The following is a 27,836-nucleotide window of genomic DNA, read 5'->3' as shown; positions in this document are numbered from 1 at the left end:
CAAGAAAATTTGTATTTCAGCTTCTGCTGGTGAATTCCAGCCAGGGTTGGTGTTAATTTAATGCTTTCCAACTCCTTGATCTTCAATTCATTTTATTTTAGAGATCTAGAAGTATAAACTGAATTAAGGTCCATTTGGGTATGACTTTGTATGCTTAGGGCAAGCTCTGTTAAACTGTTATCTGTTATCCCTGACTTGGACAATTTGAATGCACCAGATCCCTTCTGCCTTTGAGCTATTCTTTTTTATACAGATTAATTTTAAGAGTACTTTTAACCTTCAGAGGTATTCTACTGACAGTTTGTAAAATGCTGTAAAATCACTAGCCTATATTTTGAAACACAAGAAGATTTTTCAATTTATTATGTTTAGTTGCCGTATCTCAGGAAAAGGGAAACATTTTCATTTAAATGCATTTCTAACTACTCACTAACTTACATTTTGTTTTTAGGATTTTTGTCTTATATTTTGGTTTGAGGGCAGTAGCATTGCTAGTAACATGGATTTGGCCAAAATGTAGATAGAGTTTCCGAATAACGAATTGTGTGTCTGTGTGTGTGTGTGTATGTGTATGTGTAGATAGATAGATATAGTTACACTATTGTGTATACATGTTTATATATGTAATTAAAGGGAAATTTTAGAAGCTTTAAAAGAAATGCATGCTCATCTTTAGTTGTGTATATGTTTGCAGATGTTTAGATTGGTTCTTCCAAAACACTCATTAATAACTGAACATTCGTATTTGCAGATAAATAAACTAAATGAAAAAAAAGGGAGATCATTTTGCCATCACAAACTATTATTCCTTTACCAGAATTCCCTACACTCTTATCATCTCAATGATGAAAGTAAATTTGAATAGACAAAAGGTTAAGGTTTGTGTCATACCTGTTCCTCAGAGGACTTGAAAGAGAAGTTTGATAATATTTAATTAGATTTACAAATACAAGTGAGTGTTTAAAAATACATTAACACTGTGACTGGGGGAACAGATCAGAAATTCACAGAATATATTTTTAATGAATTTAATGACTTTGGTAGGTTCAGTCTATTTTTCAGGGATCAGAGGTTATGCCATTCATTGAGATGAGGAACACAGGGAAAGGACCATCTTTGGGAGTAAAAGTCATGAATTGATTGTAAGCAAATAAGACACTTTGACGCATCTAAGTAAAGGTATTAAGGAAGCAATTATATACACAGAATTGGTGGCCAGAAGAAAGGTCTAAAAGGTTTGGTTAGTATGCTCTTACTTAGGTTGTGTATGTTTGAAGGTGAGGGAAAGGGGTTGTTGAGGAGACTACATAAATCCTTCCTGCTGATAATTAGGATGGGTCCGTTTTGGGGTTTTTGGAGTTTTTTTTTTTTTTTTTTTGGCCGCACCATGCAGCTTTTGGGATCTTAGTTCCCCGACCTGGGATTGAACCCAGGGCCACGGAAGTGAAAGCACCAAGTCTTAATCACTGGACCACCAGGGAACTCCCAGGATGAGTCTGTTTTTAAGTGGGAATGTTAATGAGCCAAGCTTATAGGGACACTGAGGCAGAGAAAATTGTCACAGACTAAAATGGTGAGTTTATTTCTATAAAATAATTTTTCGTCTTTCTTATTTAAATTATGCCTAGGTTGTAAAACATAGAAGTTGACTAGTTTCCTTCCATCATCCATTTCTGTTATAAATTTGTAATCTTATGGATGAAATTTTGATTCACAGGTGAATACTATAATCTTACTTTATTTCATAGCCATGAAGCTCATGACTGCTCTGGTGAATGTTGCCTTAAACCTCAGTATTCATCAGGATAATACACAGAGACAGTATGAAGCTGAGAGAAATAAAATGATTGGGAAGAGAGCCAACGAAAGGTTGGAGTTACTACTTCAAAAACGCAAAGAGGTAAGGTTCACAGTAACTGTGATTCTTATGTTCTGTAAATGTGTAGTAAATATATCATATGTGTTTTTATTCTCTCTAAAAAGGTTTGTGTGTATTTTTAAAAGTTGTTTTTTTTTAAGTTTGATTATTTGATCTCAGAGTTTTCAAATGAAAGTGGAATTTGCTTCCAGCCAGTGATTGATTATCTGAGTGCTGTCTGAGGGCAGAAGAGAAACACAGAACAACCATACTTTAGAAAGAAGGTGGTCTGGGAATTAGATAACTCAAAAAGATTATCAGGCTGTGGACCCAGAAAGCACAGTAAATACTAACATCAGAACTAGGGGCCAGCAAAGATGCATTGCAGGAGAAAGCCAAAGACTATATATTAGTAGATGTATGAGACACTTCTGTTAATAATAAGGTTGGTTCCAATTTTACAGTGAAATTTTCTTATAAATGTGTTGAAAGAGATTTTAAACTGGATTTTTAGTAGGCAACATTTTTATTCATCCAATCAGAAATGAAATTTTAGATGTACAGTGTTAGTCTGTATTTTAACTTGAGAAAAGAATAATATCTCAGTGCTCTAAATATATTGCTGTCAATAAATAATGGGTTATAACAGGCAGCAGGAAGCAACAAACTTATGATTAAATTATGGTCTGTGCTGTATTGGAGTGCTAGGACTGCTGTAGCATATACCACAAACTGATTTTTCTTTTTTTTTAATTTTTAAAATTTTTATTTATTTTTGGCTGCATTGGGTCTTCATTGCTGCACGCGGGCTTTATCTAGTTGCGGAGAGCGGGGGCTTCTCATTGCAGTGGCTTTTCTTGTTGCAGAGCATGTGCTCTAGGCGCACCGGCTTTAGTAGTTGTGGCACATGGGCTTAGTTGCTCTGTGGCATGTGGGATCTCCCCAGACCAGGGTTCGAGTCCAACCACTGCACCACCAGGGAAGTCCCTGATTTTTCTTTAGAACAGAAATGTATTGTCTCACAGTTGTATAGGCTAGAACTGGCAGATAACTCTAATCTTCACATGGCCTTCTCACTGTGTGTGTGTCTCTAAATTTCTCCCTTATAAAAAGGAGACAGTCATATTTGATTTGGGACCCATCTTACTCCAGTATGAACCCATCTTAACTAATTACATCTGCTACAACCCTATTTCCAAATAAGGTTTGAGGTTCTGGGAGTTAAGACTTCAGCATATGAAGTTTTGAGGAACACAGTACAACTCATAGCACATTCTATACCAAAAATAATTATAAGTAAGTTTTGGAACTGTACTTTAGTAAGAACTGCTAACCAAACTGTATCTCTTATAAATTATTTAATTTTTTGTATAATAAATGCAGCAAAATTAGAACTTATAGTAAGTTTCAGTAATTTGAATGATTTACTATAAAGGTATTCCCAAAGTTATTTCAGTAAAACCCAAAACAAAGCATATAGCAAAAGAGAAAGTCTGAAGGAATTTTATTGTCACATTTGTATAAATGCAGTAAAAGCAAATATTTCACTGCAGAAGAAATTAAAATAAAAACTATCATCTTGAATGTGATTTTGTATCAGTGCTTTTGTTCCTTTTGAGTAGTAAACTCAAACTTTAACTCTGATGTGTAGTATTGCCTGAAATTTATTTATATCTTTTCTATAGTATTTTATTTTGTTGCTGCATTTCACCACTAATGGCTAGTGTCCTTGCTATCTTCTGCTGTTCCTCCTATATTGGGAATTTGACCAATGCTCAGTTTGTTGCTAATCAGACGCAGAGTAATATTTGGATACTTCAGGTGGAATAGGAACTTTCTTACACAATGGCAAATATGATAATCGAGGATGATCTGTTACCAAGAAATGTAAAACCAAGCAGGGGACCTGGTTTGGACAGGAGAGGTAAAGAAATTGAGGCCTATTCCAAAAGCAGGTGATATTTTGTGGTAGTAATCTGGTCACACTTATACACACCACTTCTTTTTAGTCATTGTGTAATACATGTTGAGAGAGACAGAAAGTGGTTTTAAGCCAATGTAGAAAAGCTATAGAAATAATGAAGGAATACTATTAATTTCGGACATCTGTTGCACAATATATGAGAAAAAAGATTGAAAATTACCCAGAATGAGAATAATCAGGAATTAAAAACAATTGGAACTCTTTATTGCAAATAAAATGATCAATATTTTAATTTATATTTTTATTTATTTTTCATTTCAGCTACAAGAAAATCAGGATGAAATCGAAAATATGATGAACTCTATTTTTAAGGGTATATTTGTTCATAGATACCGGTAAGGGATTTTAAAAATCATTTAGAACATTTTTAACTTAAATAATTTATTGCTTCTTTGTAGTCCTAGGCAATAAAAATGTAAACTTTCTAATTATTCGTTTTGTTAGCCGGAAAACAGCTTTGGGTATAAAAGCTAAATAAATGGTCAAAATTGTACCACCACCATCATTGCCACACTCTTCCAGATTCAGAACATATACTGTTAGAGATCCTATGTACTTGCATTTGTACTGATGTAATATTAATAAGATATCATTAAGTTAATGTGACCTTAAGATTTGATTGTCTTCATATTTGAAAAAATAAATTCCCTGCTTGCGGCCCTTTTGTACTCATCTTGTTGTATGATCAAATTAACCAACAGTGTTTTAAAAATGTGTTGGTTAAGATGGGAGAAATGAGTACAGTAGAGGGCACCTCTGCAGATAATGCAGCATCTTTATAACATCGCTCCTCTTTACCTTCAACTATACACAAGAAAATAGGATCAAAGTATTTCTGAAGTATTTTTGTCATGCTCCATTGCACGTTGTCTTTCTGTGAAACGTGTGACCTATTAAAATACTACATGAGCATATTTCATGGAGAAATAATGAATCATACATAATGCTTATTGCGTTCTATTAATTAGGTGTGATTTGATATGTTTAGGCAGATAGACACAGATAATAGATGCACTGTTTTTAGACACATTTAAGACTTTAATTGGCCAGTTAGTTTTAAAAGTTAATTAAAACAGGGAAATTATTTTTTTAAAAAAGGAAAAATTTGTAACTTTGATAACTTACCTTAAAACATTTTATTTTAACTGAAAATGTAAAACTCTTTTGAAATAGAACCAAGGCTTTTACTTTGAATATGAATTCTCTGAATGGAGTATCACATCCTCTTTCTTACATAAACCATGCATGTAATGAATTATCGACAAATTTATTTTCAAAACAAAAATTTCCATGTACCTGCCATGCAGTCTTTTTTTTAAATTACAGCTTTATAGCCGTATAATTAACATAAAATAAACAGCACATTTAAGTGCATGATTTGATGACTTTTCACACACACACACACACACACAACACACAAACCCCTACCTGTAAAACTACCACAGGCAAGATAATGAATATATCCATTATCCTCAAAAGTTTTCTTCTACCACTTTGTAATTCCTCCTTTGCTGCCACTCTCCCCCTTCCCCATCCTTAAGCAATCAGTGATCTCCTTCCTAACTGATTTGTTTACATTTTCTAGAATTTTATAGAAATGGAATTTACACTTTGTACTCCTGATTTTTGTTCGTGTCTTGGTCTGGCTTCTTTCACTAATAAAATTAAGGTCTTTCATCCTTAAGACTTAACTGTAAGTTTTTTGTAGATTATCTGGTTGAGGAAGTTTCCTATCCCTAGTTTTCTGACACTTTGTTAGGAGTGGATATTGAATTTTGTCAAATACTTCTCTCCATCTTTTGAGATCACTATGTGGTTTTTCTTTTTTAAGAGTGTTAATGTGGTGAATTAAATTGGTTGATTTTTTAAACGTTAACTCAACCTGAACTTCTTGGTATAAAACCCGCACACATAATCATGATATATTATTTTTCTTCATTTAAATCTTTTTATTGCTATAAAGTCATTTTTTTTGAAATGTAGATGATTTACAATGTCCTGTTAGTTTCGGATATACAGCAAAGTGATTCATATATATAGATAGATAGATATAGATAGATAGATATAGATGTATGTATAGATATATAGATATATACAGTAAGTCCCCTACATACAAATGAGTTCCATTCCGAGAGTGTGTTCGTAAGTCCAATTTGTTAAGTCCAACAAAGTTAGCCTAGGTACCCAGCTAACACAATTGGTTATGCAGTACAGTACTGTACTGCAATAGGTTTATAATACTTTTCACGCAAATATTCATAAAAATCAAACACACAAACAATAAAACATTTTTCATCTTGCAATACAGTACCTTGAAAAGTACAGTAGTACAGTACAATAGCTGGCTTACAGAGGCTGGCATCAAGTGAACAGGGAAGAAGAGTTACTGACTGGACGAGGGAGAGGAGGTGGGAGATGGTAGAGCTGAAGGATCGTCAGCAACAGGAGTTGGAGGGCAAGCTGCAGTTTCACTCATGCCTGACATTGATGGCGCAGGTTCTGGTTCCTTGCTAGATTCAGTTCTGTCTACCCTCTTGAAAAAATAATCCAGTGATGTCTGGGTAGTAGCTCTTTTTTTCTCATCATAAATGACACAGTAGCACTGGATTGCATCCTGAATGGCTGCTATAACCTTTGTGTACTGTCCCACATTTGGCTCCTGTGCCTCAAAAATTAACAGTGCCTCCTCAACTAAAGAAAATCCCCTTGCCATTTCCTGCATCGTAAATCTCTTCAGTTCTTCAGTTACTTGTTCTTCCTCTTGTCTCTCTCTTTGTCTTTGCTGTGGACCTCCAATTCTTGGTGCCTCTTAGCAGTACCAGCTACATCACTGCTGCTTTTACACTTGCTTCCAGACATCCTGGGCTTGAAATAAAGATACTCTACTACTATATAAATTACTGTACAGTAAAGTACACAAAAGCACAACCACTTGAAGAGGATGCACACACATCACAGTGTACGCCAGACATGTGAACTAACTTACATGATTAGACATGCGAGCGCACGTTCACGTCTTTGAAAGTTGTCAACTTGAAGGTTCGTATGTAGGGGACTTACTGTATATGAATGTATATCAATTTTTTTCAGATTCTTTACCCTTGTTGGTTATTACAAAATATTGAGTATACTTCCCTGTGCTATACATTAGGTCCTTCTTGGTTATCTATTACATTTATACACAGTAATGTATATATGTTAATCCCATCCTCCTAATTTATCTTCTCCCTGCCCATCCCTTTTGGTAACCAAAACTTTGTTTTCTGTGTCGGTCACTCTATTTCTGTTTTGTAAGTAAGTTCATTTATATCTTTCTTTTTTCATTGATTCTTCCAATATTGTTAAAATGACTCTACTACACAAGGCCATCTACAGATTCAAAGCAATCCCTATCAAATTACCAATGGCATTTCTCACAGAACTAAACAAAAACCATTTTAATTTGTATGGAAATACAAAAGACCCCAAATAGGCAAAGCAGTCCTGAGAAAGAAAAACGGACCTGGAGGAATAAGGCTCCCTGATTTCAAACTATACTACAAGGCTACAGTTGTCAAAACAGTATGGTATTGCACCAAAAACAGAAATAAAGATCAATGGAACAGGATAGAAAGCCCAGAAATAAACCCATGTACCTATAGTCAATTAATCTACAACAAACGATGCAAGAATATACAATGAAGAAAAGACAGTCTCTTCAAGAAGTGGTGCCACGGGCTTCCTTGGTGGTGCAATGGTTAAGACTCCATGCTCCCAGTGCAGGGGGCCCAGGTTTGATCCCTGGTCAGGGAACTAGATCCCACATGCATGCCACAACTAAGGAACCTGCGAACTGTGACTAAGACCTGGCATAACCAAATGAATAAACAAAATAAATTTATATAAAATGTGAATCATTTAAAAAAAAGGAAGTGGTGCTGGATAAACTGGACAGCTACATGTAAAAGAATGAAATTAGAACATTCTCTAACACCATATACAAAGCTAAACTCAAATGGATTAAAGACCTAAATGTGAGACCAGTTACTATAAAACTCCAGGAGGAAAACATAGGCAGAACACTCTTTGACATAATTCGCAGCAAGATTGTTTTAGGTCTGTCTCCTAGAATCATGGAAATAAAAACAAATACTTTTTAAATGGGACCTAATTAAATTTAAAAGCTTTTGCACAGCAAAGGAAATAATAAACAAAATGAAAAGACAACTTATGGAATGGGAGAATATATTTACAAACAGTGCACCACCAAGGGATTGATTTCCAAAATAGACAAACAGGTCATACAGCTCAAAAAAAAAACCAATCAAAAAACTGGGCAGAAGACCTACATAGACGTTTTTCCAAAGAAGACATACAGATGGCAACAGGCACAAGAAAAGATGCTCAACATCATAATTATTAGAGAAATGCAAATCAAAACTACAGTGAGGTATCACCACACTCCAGTCAGAATGGCCATCATCAAAATGTCTACAAATAATAAATGCTGGAGAGGGTGTGGAGAAAAAGGAATCGTCCTACACTGTTGGTGAGAATGTAAATTGGTGCAGCCACAATGGGGAACACCATGGAGGTTCCTTAAAAAACTAAACATAAAGTTACCATATGATCCTGGAATCCCACTCCTGGGCATATATTCAGAGGAAACTATAATTTAAAGAGATACATACACCCCAGTGTTCATAGCAACACTATTTACAGTAGCCAAAATATGGAAGCAGCCTAAATGTCCATCGACAGATAAATGGAAGATACAAGTGAAGTTAATTATAAAACAAATAGACCCACAGACATAGAAAACAAACTTATGGTTACCAAAGGGGGATGGAGGGAGAGAGGAATTAGGAGGTTGGGATTAACATATAAACACTACTATATATAAAGTAGATAACGAATGAGGACCTACTGCATAGCACAGGGACCTATAATAATTTGTAATAACTTACAAGGGTAAAGAATCTGAAAAATATATGTGTGTATGTGTCTGTGTGTGCGTGTATAGCTGAATTATTGTGTACACCTGAACTAACACACTGTAAATAAACTACAATTTTTAAAAGATAAATTAAAAAAAAATTTAATTAAAAAAAATATTCTTCCTATCCAAGAACACAGTATATCTTTCCATCTGTGTTGTCTTCAATTTCTTTTTGCCAGTGTCTTATACTTTTCAGAGTACAGGTCTTTTGCCTCCTTTTGTAGGTTTATTCCTAGGTATTTTATTCTTTTTGAAGCGATAACAAACGGGATTGTTCCTTTAATTTCTCTTTCTGATGATTTGTTGTTAGGGTATAGAAATGCAACAGATTTCTATATGTTTTGTATCCAGGAACTTTACCAAATTCATCGATGAGGACTAATAGTTTTCTGGTAGCATCTTTAGGATTTTCTATGTATAGCATCATGTCATGTGCAAACAGTTACAGTTTTACATCTTCTTTTCCAATTTGGATTACTTCTATTTCTTTTTCTTCTCTGATTACCTTCGTAGGACTTCTAAAGCTATGTTGAATAAAAGTGGCGAGAGTGGCATTCTTGTCTTCTTTTTGAACTTTAAGGAAATGCTTTCAGTTTTTCACCATTGAGTATGATGTTAGCTGTCTGTTTGTCATATATGTCCTTTATTATGTAGAGGTGTGTTGCCTCTATGCCCACCTTCTAAAGAGTTTTTATCATAAATGGATGTTGAATTTTATCAAAAGCTTTTCTGCATCTATTGAGATTATCATACGGTTTTTATTCTTCAGTCTGTTAATGTGGTGTCTCACATTGATTGATTTGAGGTTATTGAAAAATCCTTGCATCTCTGGGATAAATCCCACTTGATCATGGTGTATGATCCTTTTAATGTATTGTTGGGTTCAGATCGCTAGTATTTTGTTGAGGATTTTTGCATCTATGTTCATCAGTGATATTGGCCTGTAATTTTTTTTGTGTGTGATATTTTTGTCTGTTTTTGGTATCAGGGTGATGTAGCCTCATAGAATGAGCTCAGAAGTGTTCCTTCTCTGCAATTTTTTGAAATAGTTTCAGAAGGATAAGTGTTAACTCCTCTCTAAATATTTGATAGAATTCGCCTGTGAAGCTTTCTGTCCTGGACTTTTGTTTGATGGAAGTTTTTTAATCACAGATTCATTTCAGTGTTTGTAATTGGTCTGTTCCTATTTTCTATTCCTGGTTCAGGCTTGGGAGATTGTACCTTTCTAAGAATTTGTCCCTTTCTTTTAGGTTATCAATTTTTTTGGCATAGAGTTGCTTGTAGTAGTCTCTTAGGGTTCTGTGTATTTTTTTGGTGTCAGTTGTCATTTCTCCTTTTTAATTTCTAATTTTGTTGATTTGGGCCCTCTCTTTTTTTTCTTGATAAGTCTGGCTAAAGGTTTATCAATTTCGTTTATATTTTAAGAGAACCAGCTTTTAGTTTCATTGATCTTGTGTATTGTTTTTTTCGTTTCTATTTCATTTATTTCTACTCTAATCTTTATGATTTCTTTCCTTTTACTAACCTTGGGTTTTATTTGTTCTTCTTCCTCTAGTTGCTTTAGGTGTAAATTTAGGTTGTCTCTTTGAGATTGTTCTTATTTCTTGAGGTAAGTTTGTATCACTATAAACTTCCCTCCATAAGTTTTGGATTGTTGTGTTTTTGTTTTCATTTGTCTCTGGGTAATTTTTGATTTCCTGTTTGATGTCTTCAGTGAACCATTGGTTGTGCAGTAGGATATTGTTCAGCCTCCACATGTTTGTGTTTTTTACAGTTTTTTTCTTGAAGTTGGTTTCTAGCCTCATAGAGTTGTGGTCAGAAATGATGCTTGATCTGATTTCAGTTTTCTTAAATTTACCAAAGCTTGCTTTGTGACCCAGCATGTGATCTGTCCTGGAGTATGTTTCATGTACACTTGAAAAGAATGTGTATTCTGCTGCTTTCAGAAGGAATGTGCTCTGAATATCAATTAAGTCCATCTGAGGTGTCATTTAAGGCCTGTGTTTCTTGATTGATTTTCTATCTGGATGATCTGTCCTTTGGTGTAAGTCGGGTGTTAAAGTCCCCAAATGTTATTTTGTTACAGTCAGTTTCTCCTTTTGCATCTGTTACCATTTGCCTTATATATTTAGGTGCTCTAATGTTGGATGCATATAGATTTACAATTGTTATATCTTCTTCTTGGATTGATCCTTTGAACATCATGTAGTGTCCCTCTTCGTATCTTGTTACAGTCTTTATTTTAAAGTCTATTTTGTCTGATATGAGTATTGCTACTCCACCTTCCTTCTGATTTACATCTGTGTGGAATAACTTTTTCCATCCCCTTACTTTCAGTCTGTATGTGTCTCTAGATCTGAAGTGGGTCTCTTTGAAGGCAGCACACATATGGATCCTGTTTTTTGCATCTATTCAGCCAGTCTGTGTCTTTTGGTTAGAGCATTTAATCCATTTACATTTAAGGTAATTATCAATGTGTATGTTCTTATTGCCATTTTGTTAATTGTTTTGGACTTGTTTTTGTAGGTCTTTTTTTCCTCCTTTTTTTGTTCTCTTCGCTTGTGACTTGATGACTGTCTTTAGTGTTATGTTTGGATTCCTTTTTCTTTTTTGTGTGTATATCTATTACATGTTTTGGTTCGTGGTTACCATGAGGTTTTTGTATAGCAGTCTATAGATATGTTTTTGTTTTAAGTTGTTGATATCTTAATTTCAAATGCATTTTAGATACCCTGCATTTGTACTCCCCTCCCCTCACAATAACTGTTTTTCTAATTTTTTTATGTATCCCTTAACTGTCATTGTTTTTTTTGGATACAAATGATTTTATTACCTTTGTCTTTTAACCTCCCTACCAGCTTTGTATATGGATAATTTCCTACCCCTATTATATGTTTCCCTTTACCAGTGAGCTTTTCAATTTTGTCCTTTTCTTGTTTCTAGTTGTGGCCTTTTTTTTCAGCCTAGTTCCTTTAGCATTTGTTGTAAAGCTAGTCTTTTAGCATTTGCATGTCTGTAAAGCTTTTGATTTGTCCATCAGATCTGAACAAGAGCCTTGCTGGTAGAGTATTCTTGGTTATAGATTTTTCTCTTTTATGACTTTAAGTAATATTGTGCCCCTCCCTTCTGGCCTGCAGAGTTTCTGCTGGAAACTCTGCCTTATCGTAGTTCCCTTGTATTTAATTTGTTGCTTTTCCCTTGTTGCTTTTAATACTCTCTCTTTATCTTTAACTTTTGTTAATTGAGTACAATGTGTCTAGGTGTGTTCCTCTGTGGGTTAATCCTGTATGGGACTCTCTACTTCCTGGACTTGGGTGACTGTTTTCTTTCCTAGGTTAGGGAACTTTCCAGCTATTATCTCTTCAAATATTTTCTCAGGCTCTTTCTCTCTCTTTTCCTTCTGGGACCCCTATAATGTGAATATTAGTGTGCTTTAGTTCTCTTAAACTTGCTCATTTCATTTCATTCTTTTTTCTATTCCGTGGCAGTGATTTTCACTACTCTGTTTTCCAGCTCACTGATACATTTTTCTGCCTCATTTAGTCTGCTATTCATTCCTTCTATTGTGTTTTTCATTTCAGTTATCGTATTCTTCAATTCTGTTTGGTTCTTCTTTATATTTTCTAATTCTTTGTTAAAAACTCCTAATTTCTCGCTCCATGCATCCATTCTCGTCCCAGTACCTTTTATCATCTTTACAATCATTACTCTGAACTCTTTCTCAGGTAGATTGCCTGACTCCATGTCACTTAGTTGTTATTCTGTAGTTTTGTCTTGTTCCTTCATCTGAAACATATTCCTCTGTCACCTCATTTTGTCTAAATTGCTATTTGTATTTTTATGTGTGTGGTAAGTTGGTTACATTTCTCTTGAGATTGTTCTTGTTTCCTGAGGTAAGTTTGTATTGCTATAAACTTCCCTCTTAGAACTGCTTTTCCTGTGTCCCATAAGTTTTGGATTGTTGTGTTTTTGTTTTCATTTGTCTCAGGGTAATTTTTGATTTCCTGTTTGATGTCTTCAGTGATGTCTTGACCTTGTAGAAGTGCCCCTCTGTAGGTTACATCCAATGGCTCCCAGCAGTGCACTCCCCTCCTGTAATCCAAGGACCAGGGCCTAGCTGGTCCCAGGGTAATGTCTGGCCTGCATTTCCAAATTCATTCTGCAAGCTGAGTGACTGTAGTTTTCTTGTTTCTGGTGTCTGCCTCCTGGTGGGTGAGACTGGTCTAGAGGCTTGTGCAGGCTTCCTAGTGGGAGGGGTAGAGCTGGGTTTTGGCCCTCTGATGGTCAGGGCCTTGTCTAGAGGCCTGTCTTTAGGTGGATGTTGGCTCAGGAAATCTTAGGAATCCTGTCTGGTGATGGGTGGGGATGTGTCCCCATCCAGTTAGTTTTTTGGCCTGAGGCATCCCAGCACTGGAGCCTATAGGCTGTTGGATGGGGCCAGCTCTTGTGCTGATGCCTGAAGCCAGATGTTAGCCTCCCCAAGCATTCATTCAAATGAATACTCCCTGATATGTCTATCACCAGTGTCTATGTCCCCAGGGTGAGCCACAGCTGCCCCCCACCTCCACAGGAGACCCTCCAAGACCAGCAGGTAGGTCTGGCCCAGGCTCCTATCAAATTACTGCTTTTGCCCTTTGCCCCAGTGCACGTGAGATTTTGTATGCACCCTTTAAGAGTGAAGTCTTTATTTTCCCCAGTCCTGTGGACCTCCTATAATCAAGCCCTCCTGGCCTTTAAAGCCAAATGCTCTGGGGGCTTCTCTGCCCAGTGCTGGACCCCCAACCTAGACAGCCTGATGTGGAGCTCATAACTCTCACTCTTGTGAGAGAACCTTTACAATACAATTATTCTCTAGTATGTGGGTTGCCCACCCAGGTATGGGATTTGATTATATTGAGAGTCTGCCCCTCCTGCTGGTCTTGTTGTGGTTCCTTCTTTATGTCTTTTGTTGTACAAAATCTTTTCTGGTAAGTTACAGTCTTCAGTGATGTAAGTTACATCTTACAACAATTGATGATTGTTCTGAAAATTACTGTGATTTTGGTGTGCTTGTGAGAGGAGGTGAGTTTAGCATCTTTCTAACCTCCATCTTGGCCACTCCTTTCTCTATTATTCTTTTTTTATCTTGTTGGATGTCATTTGCTGAAATTTCCCTAGGAATTTTTGTATCTGTGTTTAAGGGGGATATATATCTATAACTCTTTTATTTTACTGAGAGTCTCTGACTGTTTTTGGTACCAATGTGATGCTGGCTTTGTAGAATGAGTTGTGGTGTATTCTCTCCTTTTTAATTTTCTGGAACAGTTGAATAAAATTGGTATTATTTCTTCCTCTGATAGGAATTAAACCATTGGGTTCTAGAGTTTTCTTTGTAAGGATGTTTTAAACTACAAATTAAATTTCTTTAGTAGATATAAGACTGTTCAGTTTGTCTTACAAAAAAATGATAGATTCATCTAAGTTGTTGAAGTATATTCAAGAAATACCAGCATAAAGTTGTTCATAGTATTGGTGGTTTCATCTCTCACATATCAGTCGGTCTAGAGCTAATCAATTATATTTATATTTTCGTAGAAAATGAGATTTTGGTTAATTGTACTTCTCTATTTTTCTGCTTTCTGTTTCACTTGATTACTATTCTTTTACTGTTCTTTGGCTTTCCTTCCTCTGCTCTTTAGTTTCTCAGAGGGGAAATGGAGATCACTGATATAAGGCCTTACTTTTCTCTCTCCTATTAATTTTTACTCCTATAAATTTCTTTCTTAGCCGTGCTATAGCTGTATCCCCTAAATTTGGATATGTTGTGTTTCCATTTTCATTTAGTTCAGAATACTTTCTACTTTCCATCTGGACTTGTTTCTTTGGGTCATGGATTATTTAGAAGTTTGGTATATATTTGCAAATATCTCAGAACTTTCTGTTATTGTCTCCTAAGTTCATTCTAGTCAGAGAACATACTTTATGTGACTTGAATGCTTTTAAGTTTATTGATATTTGTTTTATGGCCCATAGTATGTTCTATCTTGATAAATTTTTTATTTGCATAGGAAAAGAGTATGTATCATGGTTTTGTTTTTATGTCAATTAGGTCAAACTTGGTTGATGGTTGTTGTTGAAGTCTTTTCTATCTGTACTGATTGTCTGTCTTTTTATTCTAACAATTATCAAGAGGGATTTTGTAGGAGTATTTTTTGTATTCTTGATACAGGTGCATTATCACATAAATGATTTTCATATTTTTCCCCAGCCTTTGGCTTTCCTTTCATTTTCTTAATGCTACCTTTTGAAGAACAAAAGTTTTCAATTTGACTGCAGTAATTTATCAATTTTTCTTCTATGGTCATGCTTTTGATGTCATATCTGTGAACATTTTTCCTAACCCAAACTGTTCTTCTGTGTTTTATTCTAGAAGTTTAATCATTTAAGTTAATTTATATGAATGATTTTTTTAAGTTAATTTTTGTTTATGGTGCGATATAAGGACACTTTTTGCATATAGGTATTCATTTTTACAAGCACTATTGGTGAAAGGCTGTTCTTCAGCTGAGTTGCTTTAGCACTTTTCTTGAGAATCAAATGACCATGAATGCAAAGTTTTATTTCTGAATTTTCTAATTTGTCCTTAAACTCTTACCAGCTGTATTGATTACAGTACTTTTAAGGTATTTCTTAAAAGCTTTGTTGAGATGTAATTGACATAATAACATATGTAAGTTTAAGGTGTACAACAAGATCCTTTGAAACACATAATATATTGTGAAATGATTATCACAATAAGGTTAGTTAATACCTCTGTCATCTCAAGTAATTACCTTTTATAATTTAGGTGGTGATAACATTTAAGAATTACTCCCTTAGCAACTTTCAACTGTGTACTACAGTATTGTTAACTGTAGTCACCATGGTATGGTGTACATTAGGTCCCTAGAACCTATTTATCTTATAACTAGAAGTTTGTACTCTTTGGCCAACATCTCCCCAGTTTCCCCCCACCCCAGCATCTGGTGACCACCTTTCTACTCTCTATTTCTATTAGTTTAGCATTTTTAGAGTCTACATATAAGTGAGAGCATACAGTATTTTTCTTTTAGAGTAAGTTTTTAAAATTAGGTAGTGTTATGTCCTTTTACTTTGTTTTTCAAAATTATTATGACTATTATAGATTCTTTACATTTCTATATAAATTCTATAATCAGATTGTCAAGTTTTACACAAAATCTTGCTGGAATTTTGATAGAGAATATAATGAATCAGTACACCAATTTGGAGAGAATTTCCTTCCTCATTATATTGAATTTTCCATTCTGTGACTATAGGTTGTATCTCCATTTATTTACATATTCTGTAGTTTCTCTTAGCAATTTTTATTATTTTCAGTGTACGTCTTATACTACTTTTGTTTAATTTATTTTTGTTTTCATTTTTATTTTGTTATAATGGGAATCGTGTCCTTAATTTTTGTTCTAGACTCTTCCTTATTAATATGTAAAATATTATTTTATTGCTGCAAAATTATAAAATACTTTCATTAGTTCTGTAGTTTGGGGGTTTTGTTTTTGTAGCTTCTTTCATAAAGGATCATGCCATTTGTGAACAAAGGCACTTTTAATTTTTTTATTGGCCTATTGTACTGAATAGAATCTACAGTACAATATTGAGTAAAAGTGGTGAGAGAGGACAGCTTTACTTTTATTCCTGATCTTAATGGGAAAATAATTAGTCTTTAAAATTAAGTATAATGTCATTAGCTGTAAGTTTTTTATGTTGATACCTGTTAGTAGGATGAGATTCCCTTCTAACCTGGTTTTGTTAGGTGTTTTTATTGTGATTGATTGTTTGATTTCATTTTTTCTGCTTCAATTGAGATAAAAATACAGGCTTTTTTATTGATATAAGGTATTACATTCATTTTCAGATATTAGACCAATCTTGCAATCTGGGAAAATTCCACATGGTCATGGTATATGTTTTTTCTATGCTACTGGATTTAGTTTGCTAATATTTTGTTAGGGATTTTTGTGTCTACTTTCATAAGGGGTATTAATATGCTTACTAACCTCAGAGAACTGGAAAATGTTCCCTCCTGCTCTATTTTCTGAAAGAGTTTATGGAAGATTTTTTTTTTGGTTTTGTCTTGTTTTATTAATTTGATAGAATTCACCATGGAAGTCCTTTAAGCCTAGGTTTTCCTTTGTGTGAAGATTTTCATTTACTAAGTAAACTTCTTACTATAGATCTATCCAAATTTTCTATTCCTTGTTGATTCTTTATGGTAATTTGTCTCTTTCAGACAATACTTTATTTCATGCATATTGCACATTTGTTTGTATAATGTTATTTATGATATTTATAATCATTTTTATTTCTGTAGGATGTCTCCTTACTCATTCTTGATTTTGTAATTTGTATCTTCTCTCTTTTTTGTGTTGGTCAGTCAGCCTAGCTAAAGGTTTATCACTTATATTGATCTTTTCAAAGAATAAACTTTTGCTTTCATTGACTCTATGTATTTTTTTATTTCATTAATTTTTGCTTCAACCTTAATATTTCCTTCCATGTGATTGCTTGAGTTTTAATTTACTTGTCTTCTTTTAGTTTCCTATGGTAGATTGTTGATTTGTATAGCCTTCTTCCTTTCTTATCTGGCATGCTAAGCTATAAATTTCCCTCAAAGTACCACTTTAGTGACATACCATGACTTTTTATATAACAAATATGTTGTATATTAAATTTTATTCAGAACTAAGTATTTCCTTATTTTATTTGTGATTTCTTCTTCGACTCATGGGTTGTTAAGTTTTCTTGTTTAATTTCAAAATATTTGGAGGTTTTCCAAATTAATTTCTCTTCTTAATTTCTAGTTTAATTTCATTGTTGTTAGTAAACGCACTTTCAGGTATTGATATTTAAATCATTTTATACTTTATGGGCCTTGTTTTTTTCTTAATCAGTTGGATTATCCAAAAAGAAAAACTACATGTGCATATAAAAAGGATATATTCTGCGGTTTTGTTACATCTTCCTGTAAACCTTTTTATCAATATGAATGTTCTTTTTTAGTATGACTTTTTTTTTTTTTGTCTCAAAGACTTCTTTGCCTGATAATAATATATCTCTAGTTCTTTTATGGTTACTTTTTGTATGATGTATCTTTTATCATCCTTTCACTGTTTGTGTCTTTGAATATGAAATATATCTCTTATAGACAGCCTAGAGTTGGATCTTGTGTTTTTATCCATTGAACAATCTCTGTTATTTTCTTTATGGTTGCTACAGAAACTACATCCCATTAGCATGACTAATTTCACATAAATGTAGCATCTTTACTCCAGTATAGCCCCATTTTCTTGTTCTTCCTTTGTACTATTATTGTCAAATATCTTTTATCTCTATTTGGTATTATCCCAACATTACCATTTTAACTATTATCAGTATATACAATATTAAGATTTTCAATGAAATTAAACAAAGAAGTATTCATGCTATCTTCTCTCTTTACCCTGTTGTTAACATTTCCAACATTATTCATTTTCTTCTATGAATTTGAGTTATTGTATAGAGTTACTTCCTTTCAGTTTGAAGGACTTTCTTTACAGTTTCTTATAAGGCAAGTGTCCTAGCAGTCTTTGTTTATCTGGAAATGTCATTATTTCATCTTCCATATTTGAAAGATAGTTTGGCTGGATATAGAATTCTTGGTGGACAGTTTTATTTTCCTTTAACACTTTTAGTGCCTTTCTACCACCTACTGGACTTCATTGTCTCTGAGTAAAAAATTAGTTGTTAATCTTGCTGTTCCCCTGTACATTTATGAGTCACTTTTTTTGTAGCTTTTATTTTCTTTTCTTCTTTTTTTCCCATTTTTCTTTGGCTTTCAACAGTTTGCTTATGTGTTTAGATATGGACCTCTTTGTGTTTATCCTAATATTTTGTTGACCTTCTTGGATCTGTAGATTCATGTTTTTCATCAAATTTCATAAGCTTTTAGCAGTTGATTCTTCAAGTATTTTTTACCCATTTCTCTTTGTTTGTACTCCTTTCACACATATACTGGTATACATGATACTGTTTCCTAGGCTTTTGGAGCTTACATGCATGTGCGCGCTCTCACACACTCTCTCTCTCTCTCTCTCTCTCGTTTTTCCTTCCTCAGTGTTTTTCATCTCTATTCTTTGGGTAATTTCTGTTTACCTATCTTCAGGTTCAGTGTTTTTTTTCTGTCAACTCAAGTATGCTGCTGAAACCATATGGTGAGTTTTTTATTTCTGTTATTGTACTTTTCAGTTGGTCCTATTTTTATAGTTGCTGTTTCTTTATCATAATCCACTGTTGGTTGAGGCCTTGTCATGTTCTCATCTAGTTCTTTGAATATAGCATCTGTAAATATAATCTGATTATATTTATTGGATCTGCTTTAAAATCGTTGCTAAATTTAACAGCTGGGCCCACTCAGAGACAGTTTCTTTAGACTGTTTCAATTTCCAAGTATAGGTATTACTTCCCTTTTTCGTTGTACATCATATAATCTTTTGTTAAAAACTGTGCATTTTACAAAATATATCTTAGCAAATTTGGATTCTGATTTTTTTTTTTCCCCTGAAGTTTGTCATATTGTTGGGGGTTTTGTTTTTGAATAATTTACTTGGACTTAATCTGAGGAATTTATCTCTCCTGGACTGTAACTTTAGGCTAGCAGAACTCTGCTATTTCCCCATTTATTTCTTACAGAGTTTGCTCATTTTATTGAAATCTTCCCTGGGTGTTGGTATTTAGCATGTTGCTACCAATCAAGTCAGCTTCCTCATCTTAAAACCATGGTTTTCATGGGCATTCCCAATCCTGCTACCTCCACTACACCTGCTGCTCTGAGTTTTAGGGTGTTTGAAGGGGTTATGTCCATTCAAGAATGCCATAGATTTTTGCTGTTCTGGGCCCAAATTTCATCAGCTTTTTATGAGTAAATGCTTCTCAACATTTTGAATCTATTTCCAGAAAACTAAAAAGATTGCTTTTGTATTTTGAGTTATTTGGGGGGACGGGAAGGAAGGTGTTTTCTCTTAGTATAGAATCGTAGGTTGACCTTTTTTTTTTTTCAGTCTTTTAAAGGAATTGATCCATTATCTCTGGTTTGGCTTGTTTCCAACTAGAACTGCTGTCATTCTTATCTTGTGTCCTTTGTAGTTAATTTATCTTTTGCTCTTGGTTACATTTAAATTCTTTGTTTTGTTTTTTAACTAGTTTAACAGTTTTGTCATGATATTCTTCAGGGTCGTTTTCTTCATTTTTCTTTTATTACCTCCAGGCTCTCCTCAAGCCTCTTGAATATATATATTTTGTTGTAACTTTTAATGTTCTGTTTCACTAGTTTTATCATCTGTTTCATTTCTGATTCTGTTTTGATTAATTTTTCCCCTTATTATGGGTCATTTTCTTTGAATGCCTGGCAATTTTATTAGGTGCCAACCACTGTGGATTTTGTTTTGTTGGGTACTAGACAATGTATTCTTAAGATATTCATCCACTTTTCTCTGGGACATAATTAATGTTTGATCTTTTCAAGACTTATATTTAAGGTTTGTTAAGTGGATCAGGGCAGCGTTTAGTCTAAGGTTAACTTTACCCAGATACTAAGAAAAAAACATTCTTTGTACTTTTCTTGATGCCCTGTGAATTACAAGATTTTTCTGCTCTGCCTCACTGGAACACAAAGTATTCCAAGCCCTATGTTTGCTCCAGAGGTTGCCCTCTCTGCTCTTTCCATTCTTTCCCCAGCATTGAGTGGTTTGTTCACATGTACATGCTCTTTATACTCAGCTGAAGAGTTGATAGGGTCTTTCTGCACATGCCCAGTGCTCACTCTCTCTGTGCATCTCTGGTACTGTGCCTTGTAAAATCTAACCACCTTGTCCTCTAGAGTCCCAGCTTCCTTTCCTCAACTTTGGGAAATACCCAGGCTCTGTATACGTTCCCCTGCCTATAACACTGCCCTGCTCTGCCTGATATCCAACACCTAAAAAATATTATTTTATGCAGTTTTTTTAGTTTTTTCAAGTGGAAGAAGCATAAATCCTGTCCATCTTGGCTCAACCACACAATTTTGAATGCAGAATCCATATCATTTTTTATGATTTTACTTCAGTCTTCAACACCAAAATAACATAGCCTTTATTTCATTTTAGTGACCCACCCTTTCTGAGTCTTGCCAAAATTTTCAACCTATTACTCTCATAAAAGCAACAATTCTTTAATTTCCTGTTACCTTATTGATTTTTTAATTTAATCAGACCTTGCATACTAGTATTGAATCTGTCATAGCTCACTTTTGGTACACTAAAATTTCAATTCCTCTGGGCTTTCTTGGTGGCGCAGTGGTTAAGAATCTGCCTGCCAGTGCAGGGGACATGGGTTCGAGCCCTGGGCCAGGAAGATCCCACATGCCGCGGAACAACTAAGCCCTTGTGCCACAACTGCTAAGCCTGTGCTCTAGAGCCCAGGAGGCACAATTACTGAAGCCCACACGCTTAGAGCCTGTGCTCCACAACAAGAAAAGCCACCACGATGAGAATGCTGCACACTGCAACGAAGAGTAGCCCCTGCTCGCTGCAACTAGAGAAAGCCCATGTGCAGCAACGAAGACCCAACGCAGCCAAAATAAACTAAATAAATAAATTTATTTTAAAAAATTTCAGTTCCTCAAAAGAGGATTGAAAATATAGGTGAGAGTATGACCTGCCTGCCAAAGTGATCAGCATGTCATGGATACCAATCATTGGTTTTTCCAGAAGTATCACTTAGTCCACTTTATTAAGGGAAAATGTTACTGCATGTACATACTAGAAATAGAAGTGCTGTGGAGAGATGACACTTTAAGTTTTAATGCTTTTTCTCTCCTGCCACCCCAACTTCAAAAATTAAATATTAATTAAAATTAAATTAAGATTGAATTAATTGTTAGATTTAAATTGTTAGATTATTGTTAGATATTAAAGTAAAGGCATACTAACTGAGGATCAGTAAATTAGGTAAGTTTTCCATAGAAATAAACATAATTATTCTTTTATGCTTTAAAAAAGAGCTACAGCAGAGGATTAATTGCCCCAGAACTATTCTAGTTTTTTTCTTTCTTTGAGTTTGCAAGTAAAGTGTATTCTAACTTCATTTTTAGTTGTTCATTTCAAGGCCCCAGTACTAGAACTGTGAAAATTCGTTCATCTTGTGATTTTCTTTATACATTTCCTCTTGTCTTACTAACTTTTTTGCCCCCTACTTAATCTTTGCTTTGGAAACTTCCAAACACTTGCAGCTAAATGTTATCTTTCTAAATGGAGTGAGACCTTTGCAAATAGAGATTAAGGTGTTAAAAATAAATGTAATATAAAAATCAAAGACTGAAGATCTCTAAAATATGAGAAAAGAAATATCTGTATATCAAAAAATATATTGTAGGGGCTTCCCTGGTGGCGCAGTGGTTGAGGGTCCGCCTGCCAATTCAGGGGACACGGGTTTGTGTCCCGGTCTGGCAAGATCCTACATGCCGCGGAGCGGCTGGGCCTGTGAGCCATGGCCACTGGACCTGCGCATCCAGAGCCTGTTGCTCTGCAACGGGAGAGGCCACAGCAGTGAGAAGCCCGTGTACCGAAGGGGGGAAAATATATATATATATATATATATATATATATATATATAGTAAGTCAGGGAATATTTAGAAATATACTGCATTTTCATTTTGTACTTCATTTACTTAAATAGAATGTTAGTTCCTAGAAGGCAAAAAGAAAGCTATCTGTGGTAATAAGAGGATGTGCCATGAATCATGGCAGACCTGAAAGTTTACTAGAGCTTGAAAGAATAATCATTGTAGGTAATCAGAGTGGAATGAGGGCACTGTGAGTGTAGGAGTCACCACAGACGTGTAATGTGTGCAGTTGAGCTATTTGGACTAAAGAAGTCATTCATAGACCAAACTAAAAGAAGATTGGTTATGGCTCAATTGGTAAAGGCCTTCAATAACAGTAAAACTAAGAATATTGGTTATCTTTTGCCATATAACAACTTACGCCAAAACTTGGTACAGTATACATTATCTCATTGTTACTGTGTGTCAGGAATTTGGGAGTGGCCTAGCTAAGGGGTTCTGGCTTAAGTTCTCTCATCAGATTGCAGTCAAGACTTTGGTTGAGGCTGCAGTCATTTGAAGGCTTGACTGTGGTTGGAGCATCTGCTTCTTATATGGCTTACTCACATGGCTGGTGGAAGAAGACCTAGTTACTCACCACATTGAGTTCTCTATAAGGCAGCTAGAATGTCCTTAAGACATGGCAGTTGGCTTTCCTGAGAGAGATTGATCCAAGAGAGAGAGCAAAGGAAAAGTCACTATGTCTTTTTTGACCTAGCTTCAGATGCCAAAATTCATCATTTCCACTGAATTATATTTATTAGAAACAAGTTACTAAGTACACCCATATTCTAGAAAAGAAGCATGTGTCTCCACCAAAGGGAATAGTAACAGAAAATTTGTGGACATTTTAAGACCACCACAAAGAAATTCTTATTTTACTGTATAGTCTGTAATTACATAATATAGTTACATGTAGAGAATGATTAATAGGGTAGTATCAGCAAGCAAAGTAGATTAGAGCTCCAAAACCCAAATAGGAGAAAAATCACCTAGGGACTTTTAATAGTAGTAGAATGGGCTGTCTTACATACATAGTCAAATTGTAAATCTAAAAAGGATATGAAAAAAATTTTAAGTTAAAGTGGGAGGCGTCAGACTACCATCTGAAGTAGACAAGGACTGGGATTCCAAGAAAATAAGCTGTATCTAAATGTCGGCAGTGCTTACAGAGAAGAGCTGTGTTTCAAGAACATGAGCTTTTGGCAGTCTAATAAGCATGAGAAAAAGGTATTAGAGGTTAGGCTTAGACATAGAAATGGTTATAAAAAAAGATTTTGAGCAATATTTTCCTACTGAAATAAAGCTAAGCCTTTATATTCTCTAGCCTTGGGAATCAGCCACCTATAATCTCAATACCAGAGGTAATGGTAATACCAATGGTAATGAATGGAAGAATGATTGAGCTATGTATTATGAGTTACTGTACTTAGTAGTCACTATAGTTTTAATCAAAATACCATACCTATTCATTGTGTCCTTACCCTACTTCTCTGAGCTTGTGTAATAAAAAACTCAGCCTGGTTTTTTTTGCTTTAATTTTTTTGATTGGTTTGTACAAGCGTATTTCAGCAGAGAATAAGTGTAATTGATCTTTGGGATTTGGGTATTTTGTGGTTATGTTTTGGTTTTGGAGGGGTGCTATTTTATTTTGTTTTATTTTTGCTGTTATTTTTTTTTATTTGTACAGCCCAGTAGAAGAAGACAAAGTATATGAACTTGTAGTTCTTAGAAGTAGAAATTTATATAAAATAGTAGAACAATACCAAGTGACAGGCAGGGATGAAAGCACTATATGGAGAAATTTGTTAATATCTAATTCAGGTGAAGATGTGTATTCCTTCTCACCCAGTAAATTTCACTTCTAAGTATAACAGCAGTGTCTCACAGACTTGACTGACCATTTCCTACATCAAGTACACAGATGTTCCAAGAAAAAATACTTAACTTGCCTTACCCCATGTGAAACATTTTAGTATTTTCTATCCCAAATACTTTTTTTTTCCCCACTCACTAAATTTATTTCATAATGTGCTAGTAGGTAGTAATGTACTGTTTTAAAAACACTGCCCTAGGGGAAACGCTTACACAAGCAGACATGTACGAGAATGCTTATGCCATTCATTGTTAATAAAAGCAAAAACTTGGAAACAACCTAAATATCTGCCACTGAGAGAATGTATAAGTAATTTATTTATAGAAAGGAACACTGAACATCAGTTAAGGTTAATATATTGGACTTGGAGCTGTGTGAATCAGTGTGTATAAATTGCAAAACTGGTTTGTGAAAAAATCTAGTTGGAGAGGAAGCCTATAAGATATAATGTATGTAAAGTTTCAAAATATGTAAAACAATATATATGAAGTTAAAGCATAATAACTTTGTAATGTCTGAAATTTTTCATATTTAGAAAAAAAGAAATACCCTTGAACCATTCACATTCATTGTTTTAAAGGTCAAGGAACATTCTTTCACAGTTTTTAAGCTACTTTTTATATTGTATCATCTATGAATGTCTAGATTGATGACAATTAAAAGATTATAATAATGAACATTGATGGAAAGTTTTAGTAGGTACCAGGCACAGTTCTAAGTATTTTATTGATACTTTTATTGATACTTTTATTAAGTGAGTTCATCCTCACAGTCACTGTGAGGTCTAGGTTCAGTTATTATCCCTGTTTTACAGGTGAGGAAATCTAAGAAAGAGGGAAATAACTTGCAGCTAGTAAATAGCAGAGTCAGGATTTGAACTCAGGATGTCTTACTCCAAAGTCTGTATCATTAGCCTCTGTGCTATAGAATCTCTCCATGAGAAAAAGGTATAAACAACAGCAAAAGTGTAGGAAAACTAAAGACTGTAATTGGTAGTATGGTTTTGAAAGTTTCTCACATTTTTATTCTTTAAGCAATGACAAGGACTTAGAAGGAACTAAGATTTATTAGAGCAGAGAATTAAATATTAGAATACTAGCACTCATTTTATCACAAAAGAGAAACTAAGGAAAGCTCCTTGACAGATGATTGCCTTGTGTAAATTGGAGAATTAAAAATTATTCATGTATGGCAACTCAGAAACCTTTAAGATTGATCTACAAAAGAAAGGATTTATCTTAATTGTATAATACGGGTTTTTTTTAGCCAGAGTTATTATCCTGTTGAATAAAATATTAACAGTGTATTTGTTCATGGTTCACAGATTTTAGAGTAGAAGTAATTCCAGGAGGGTTGTAGTAGATGCTTATGGTGAGGTGAAAAGCTGTCTGGGCACAGAGCCAGAGACCTGACTTTTGGGGTTTGTTCTGCTACCACTTCATAGTGTGGTCACCAGGATTGTTCTGTTGTGACTAAATGTGAATTATTCTTCTTCCCTGTGCAGTTACTTCAAGGTCTTCGTTTTGTAAACTACTGTACATTTTCAAATAATACAGGCTGCTACAATTTTGCCTCATAGATACTAATTTTTTGTTCATGAAAATTATTTTTTAATTCTTTAGATGTATACTAGCTTAGAAAGAGTCACAGTTATTTAGAGAAACACGTTTTGAGTTCTCCATTATCCTGTATTTGGATGTTGATACTCTGGTTCCTCAGAAGTTTTAACATGTGTATTGATCCCATAATAATTGTGAGGCTTTCAGAAAGCTCCAAATGTCATTTCCTAGTCCATTGAAAATAGAGCAGTTGAGTCAAAATAAGATGATTTCCAGAAGCATTTTTTTTTGTTTGCTATTGGTGGTTTTTATTTTATAGAAGCCATATAAAAAATAGAAGATATTCAAGTTGGAGGCCTTTGCAAGGGCAGATATAAAAACGGTATTTGGATAATATTGATATCTATTGCTTGCTGAAAATGAGTATGAAGTACTTTCTAGCTTTGGATATTAATCAGAGGTTTGACTCTTTTTTTCCTTCTCTAGTGATGCTATTGCTGAGATTAGAGCCATTTGTATTGAAGAAATTGGAGTATGGATGAAAATGTATAGTGATGCCTTCCTAAATGACAGTTACCTAAAATATGTTGGCTGGACTCTTCATGACAGGGTAAGTTACTCTGTTCTCAGCTTTCATAGAAGATGTACTTGTCCTAATATTAATACTAGAAAGCTAGGAATTAAGATGGCATCGGGGGCTTCCCTGGTAGTGCAGTGGTTGAGAGTCCGCCTGCTGATGCAGGGGACGCGGGTTCGTGCCCCGGTCCGGGAAGATAGCACATGCTGCGGAGTGGCTGGGCCCGTGAGCCATGGCCGCTGAGCCTGCGCATCCAGAGCCTGTGCTCCGCACCGGGAGAGGGCCACAACAGTGAGAGGCCCGCATACCGCAAAAGAAAGTTTTTCTCAAGCTTTATAATAATATGGAAATTTAAGATGATACAGCTGAATACTATTTACTTGTGGCCATGATGAAACTTGAGACATCAGCATATGTGTGAAAACCGTGTCTTACTTAGTTGTAATGCCGTCTTAAACCAAGGTTGGCAACCTGGTACATCTAAATTTTAAGAGAATGTAGTCTCTCAATAAGCTAATTATAATTTTTTTCTAGTTTGGAATCAAAAGAGATTCCTATTTCTCTTAATATATAGGAACTAAGTAAGCTTTCTTATTTTGAATTCTCTAAGGTCATATCATAGTAGAATGTTTTAGCAGAGTTGAATAGATTTGTTGGATTCTAGAATATCTGGTCTTAAAATCTGTCTCTACTTCCACTCTCTTAGAAAAGGCTCTGACTTAAAAGGAATCTCACATTATTAAGTCCTGAGTATGTAATCCTTAAATAACCAAGGATAGGAATGATAAATTGCTGGAATTTTTATATTGAATGACCTGACATTCTATAACTTGAATTGCCAGATTTTCACACACAAAAAAGAAATCTTAACAATGATTTCTTTTAAAAGATGTTATATTCCATTATTCGAATTGTTAGAAGTATCATAACTATTAGAAGATATTTTATCTTTTTTTTTCATTTTATCTTTTTAAATGCAATTATATTCTTAGACTTTTACAGTAATTTTGGTAATAGTGTAAGACTTATTTTCTATATATTACCATTATTAGCCTGTGGAGCATTTTTTACTTATTGATTGATTGATTGATTGATTGATTTTTCTAGACAGCTCAGAGCAATTAATTTTTTTATAGGTTTGGCATTTTTAAAAAATTTTTTTTGAAGTATAGTTGATTTACAGTGCTGTGCCAATCTCTGCTGTACAGTAAAGTGACTAAGTTATACACATATGTACATTCTTTTTTATATTTTATATTATGGTTTATCACAGGATATTCAATATAGTTCCCTGTGTTATACATTAGAACCTTGTTGTTTATCCATTCT

General features: G+C 34.5%; 1 protein-coding gene across 1 annotated transcript in view; it reads left to right on the top strand.

Moving 5' to 3' along the window:
* STAG1 (stromal antigen 1) overlaps positions 1 to 27,836 on the top strand; it is a 444,727-nt gene that overhangs the window by 286,346 nt on the left and 130,545 nt on the right. The window contains exons 8-10 of the mRNA XM_032629925.1: positions 1,749 to 1,900; positions 4,104 to 4,177; positions 26,417 to 26,540. Coding sequence (XP_032485816.1) covers positions 1,749 to 1,900; positions 4,104 to 4,177; positions 26,417 to 26,540 — 350 coding nt within the window. The remainder of the gene's footprint in view (positions 1 to 1,748; positions 1,901 to 4,103; positions 4,178 to 26,416; positions 26,541 to 27,836) is intronic.

This window comes from Phocoena sinus, chromosome 4 (assembly GCF_008692025.1).
Source record: "Phocoena sinus isolate mPhoSin1 chromosome 4, mPhoSin1.pri, whole genome shotgun sequence".
Lineage (NCBI taxonomy): Eukaryota > Metazoa > Chordata > Mammalia > Artiodactyla > Phocoenidae > Phocoena > Phocoena sinus.
This window is presented reverse-complemented; position numbering and strand designations above follow the sequence as displayed.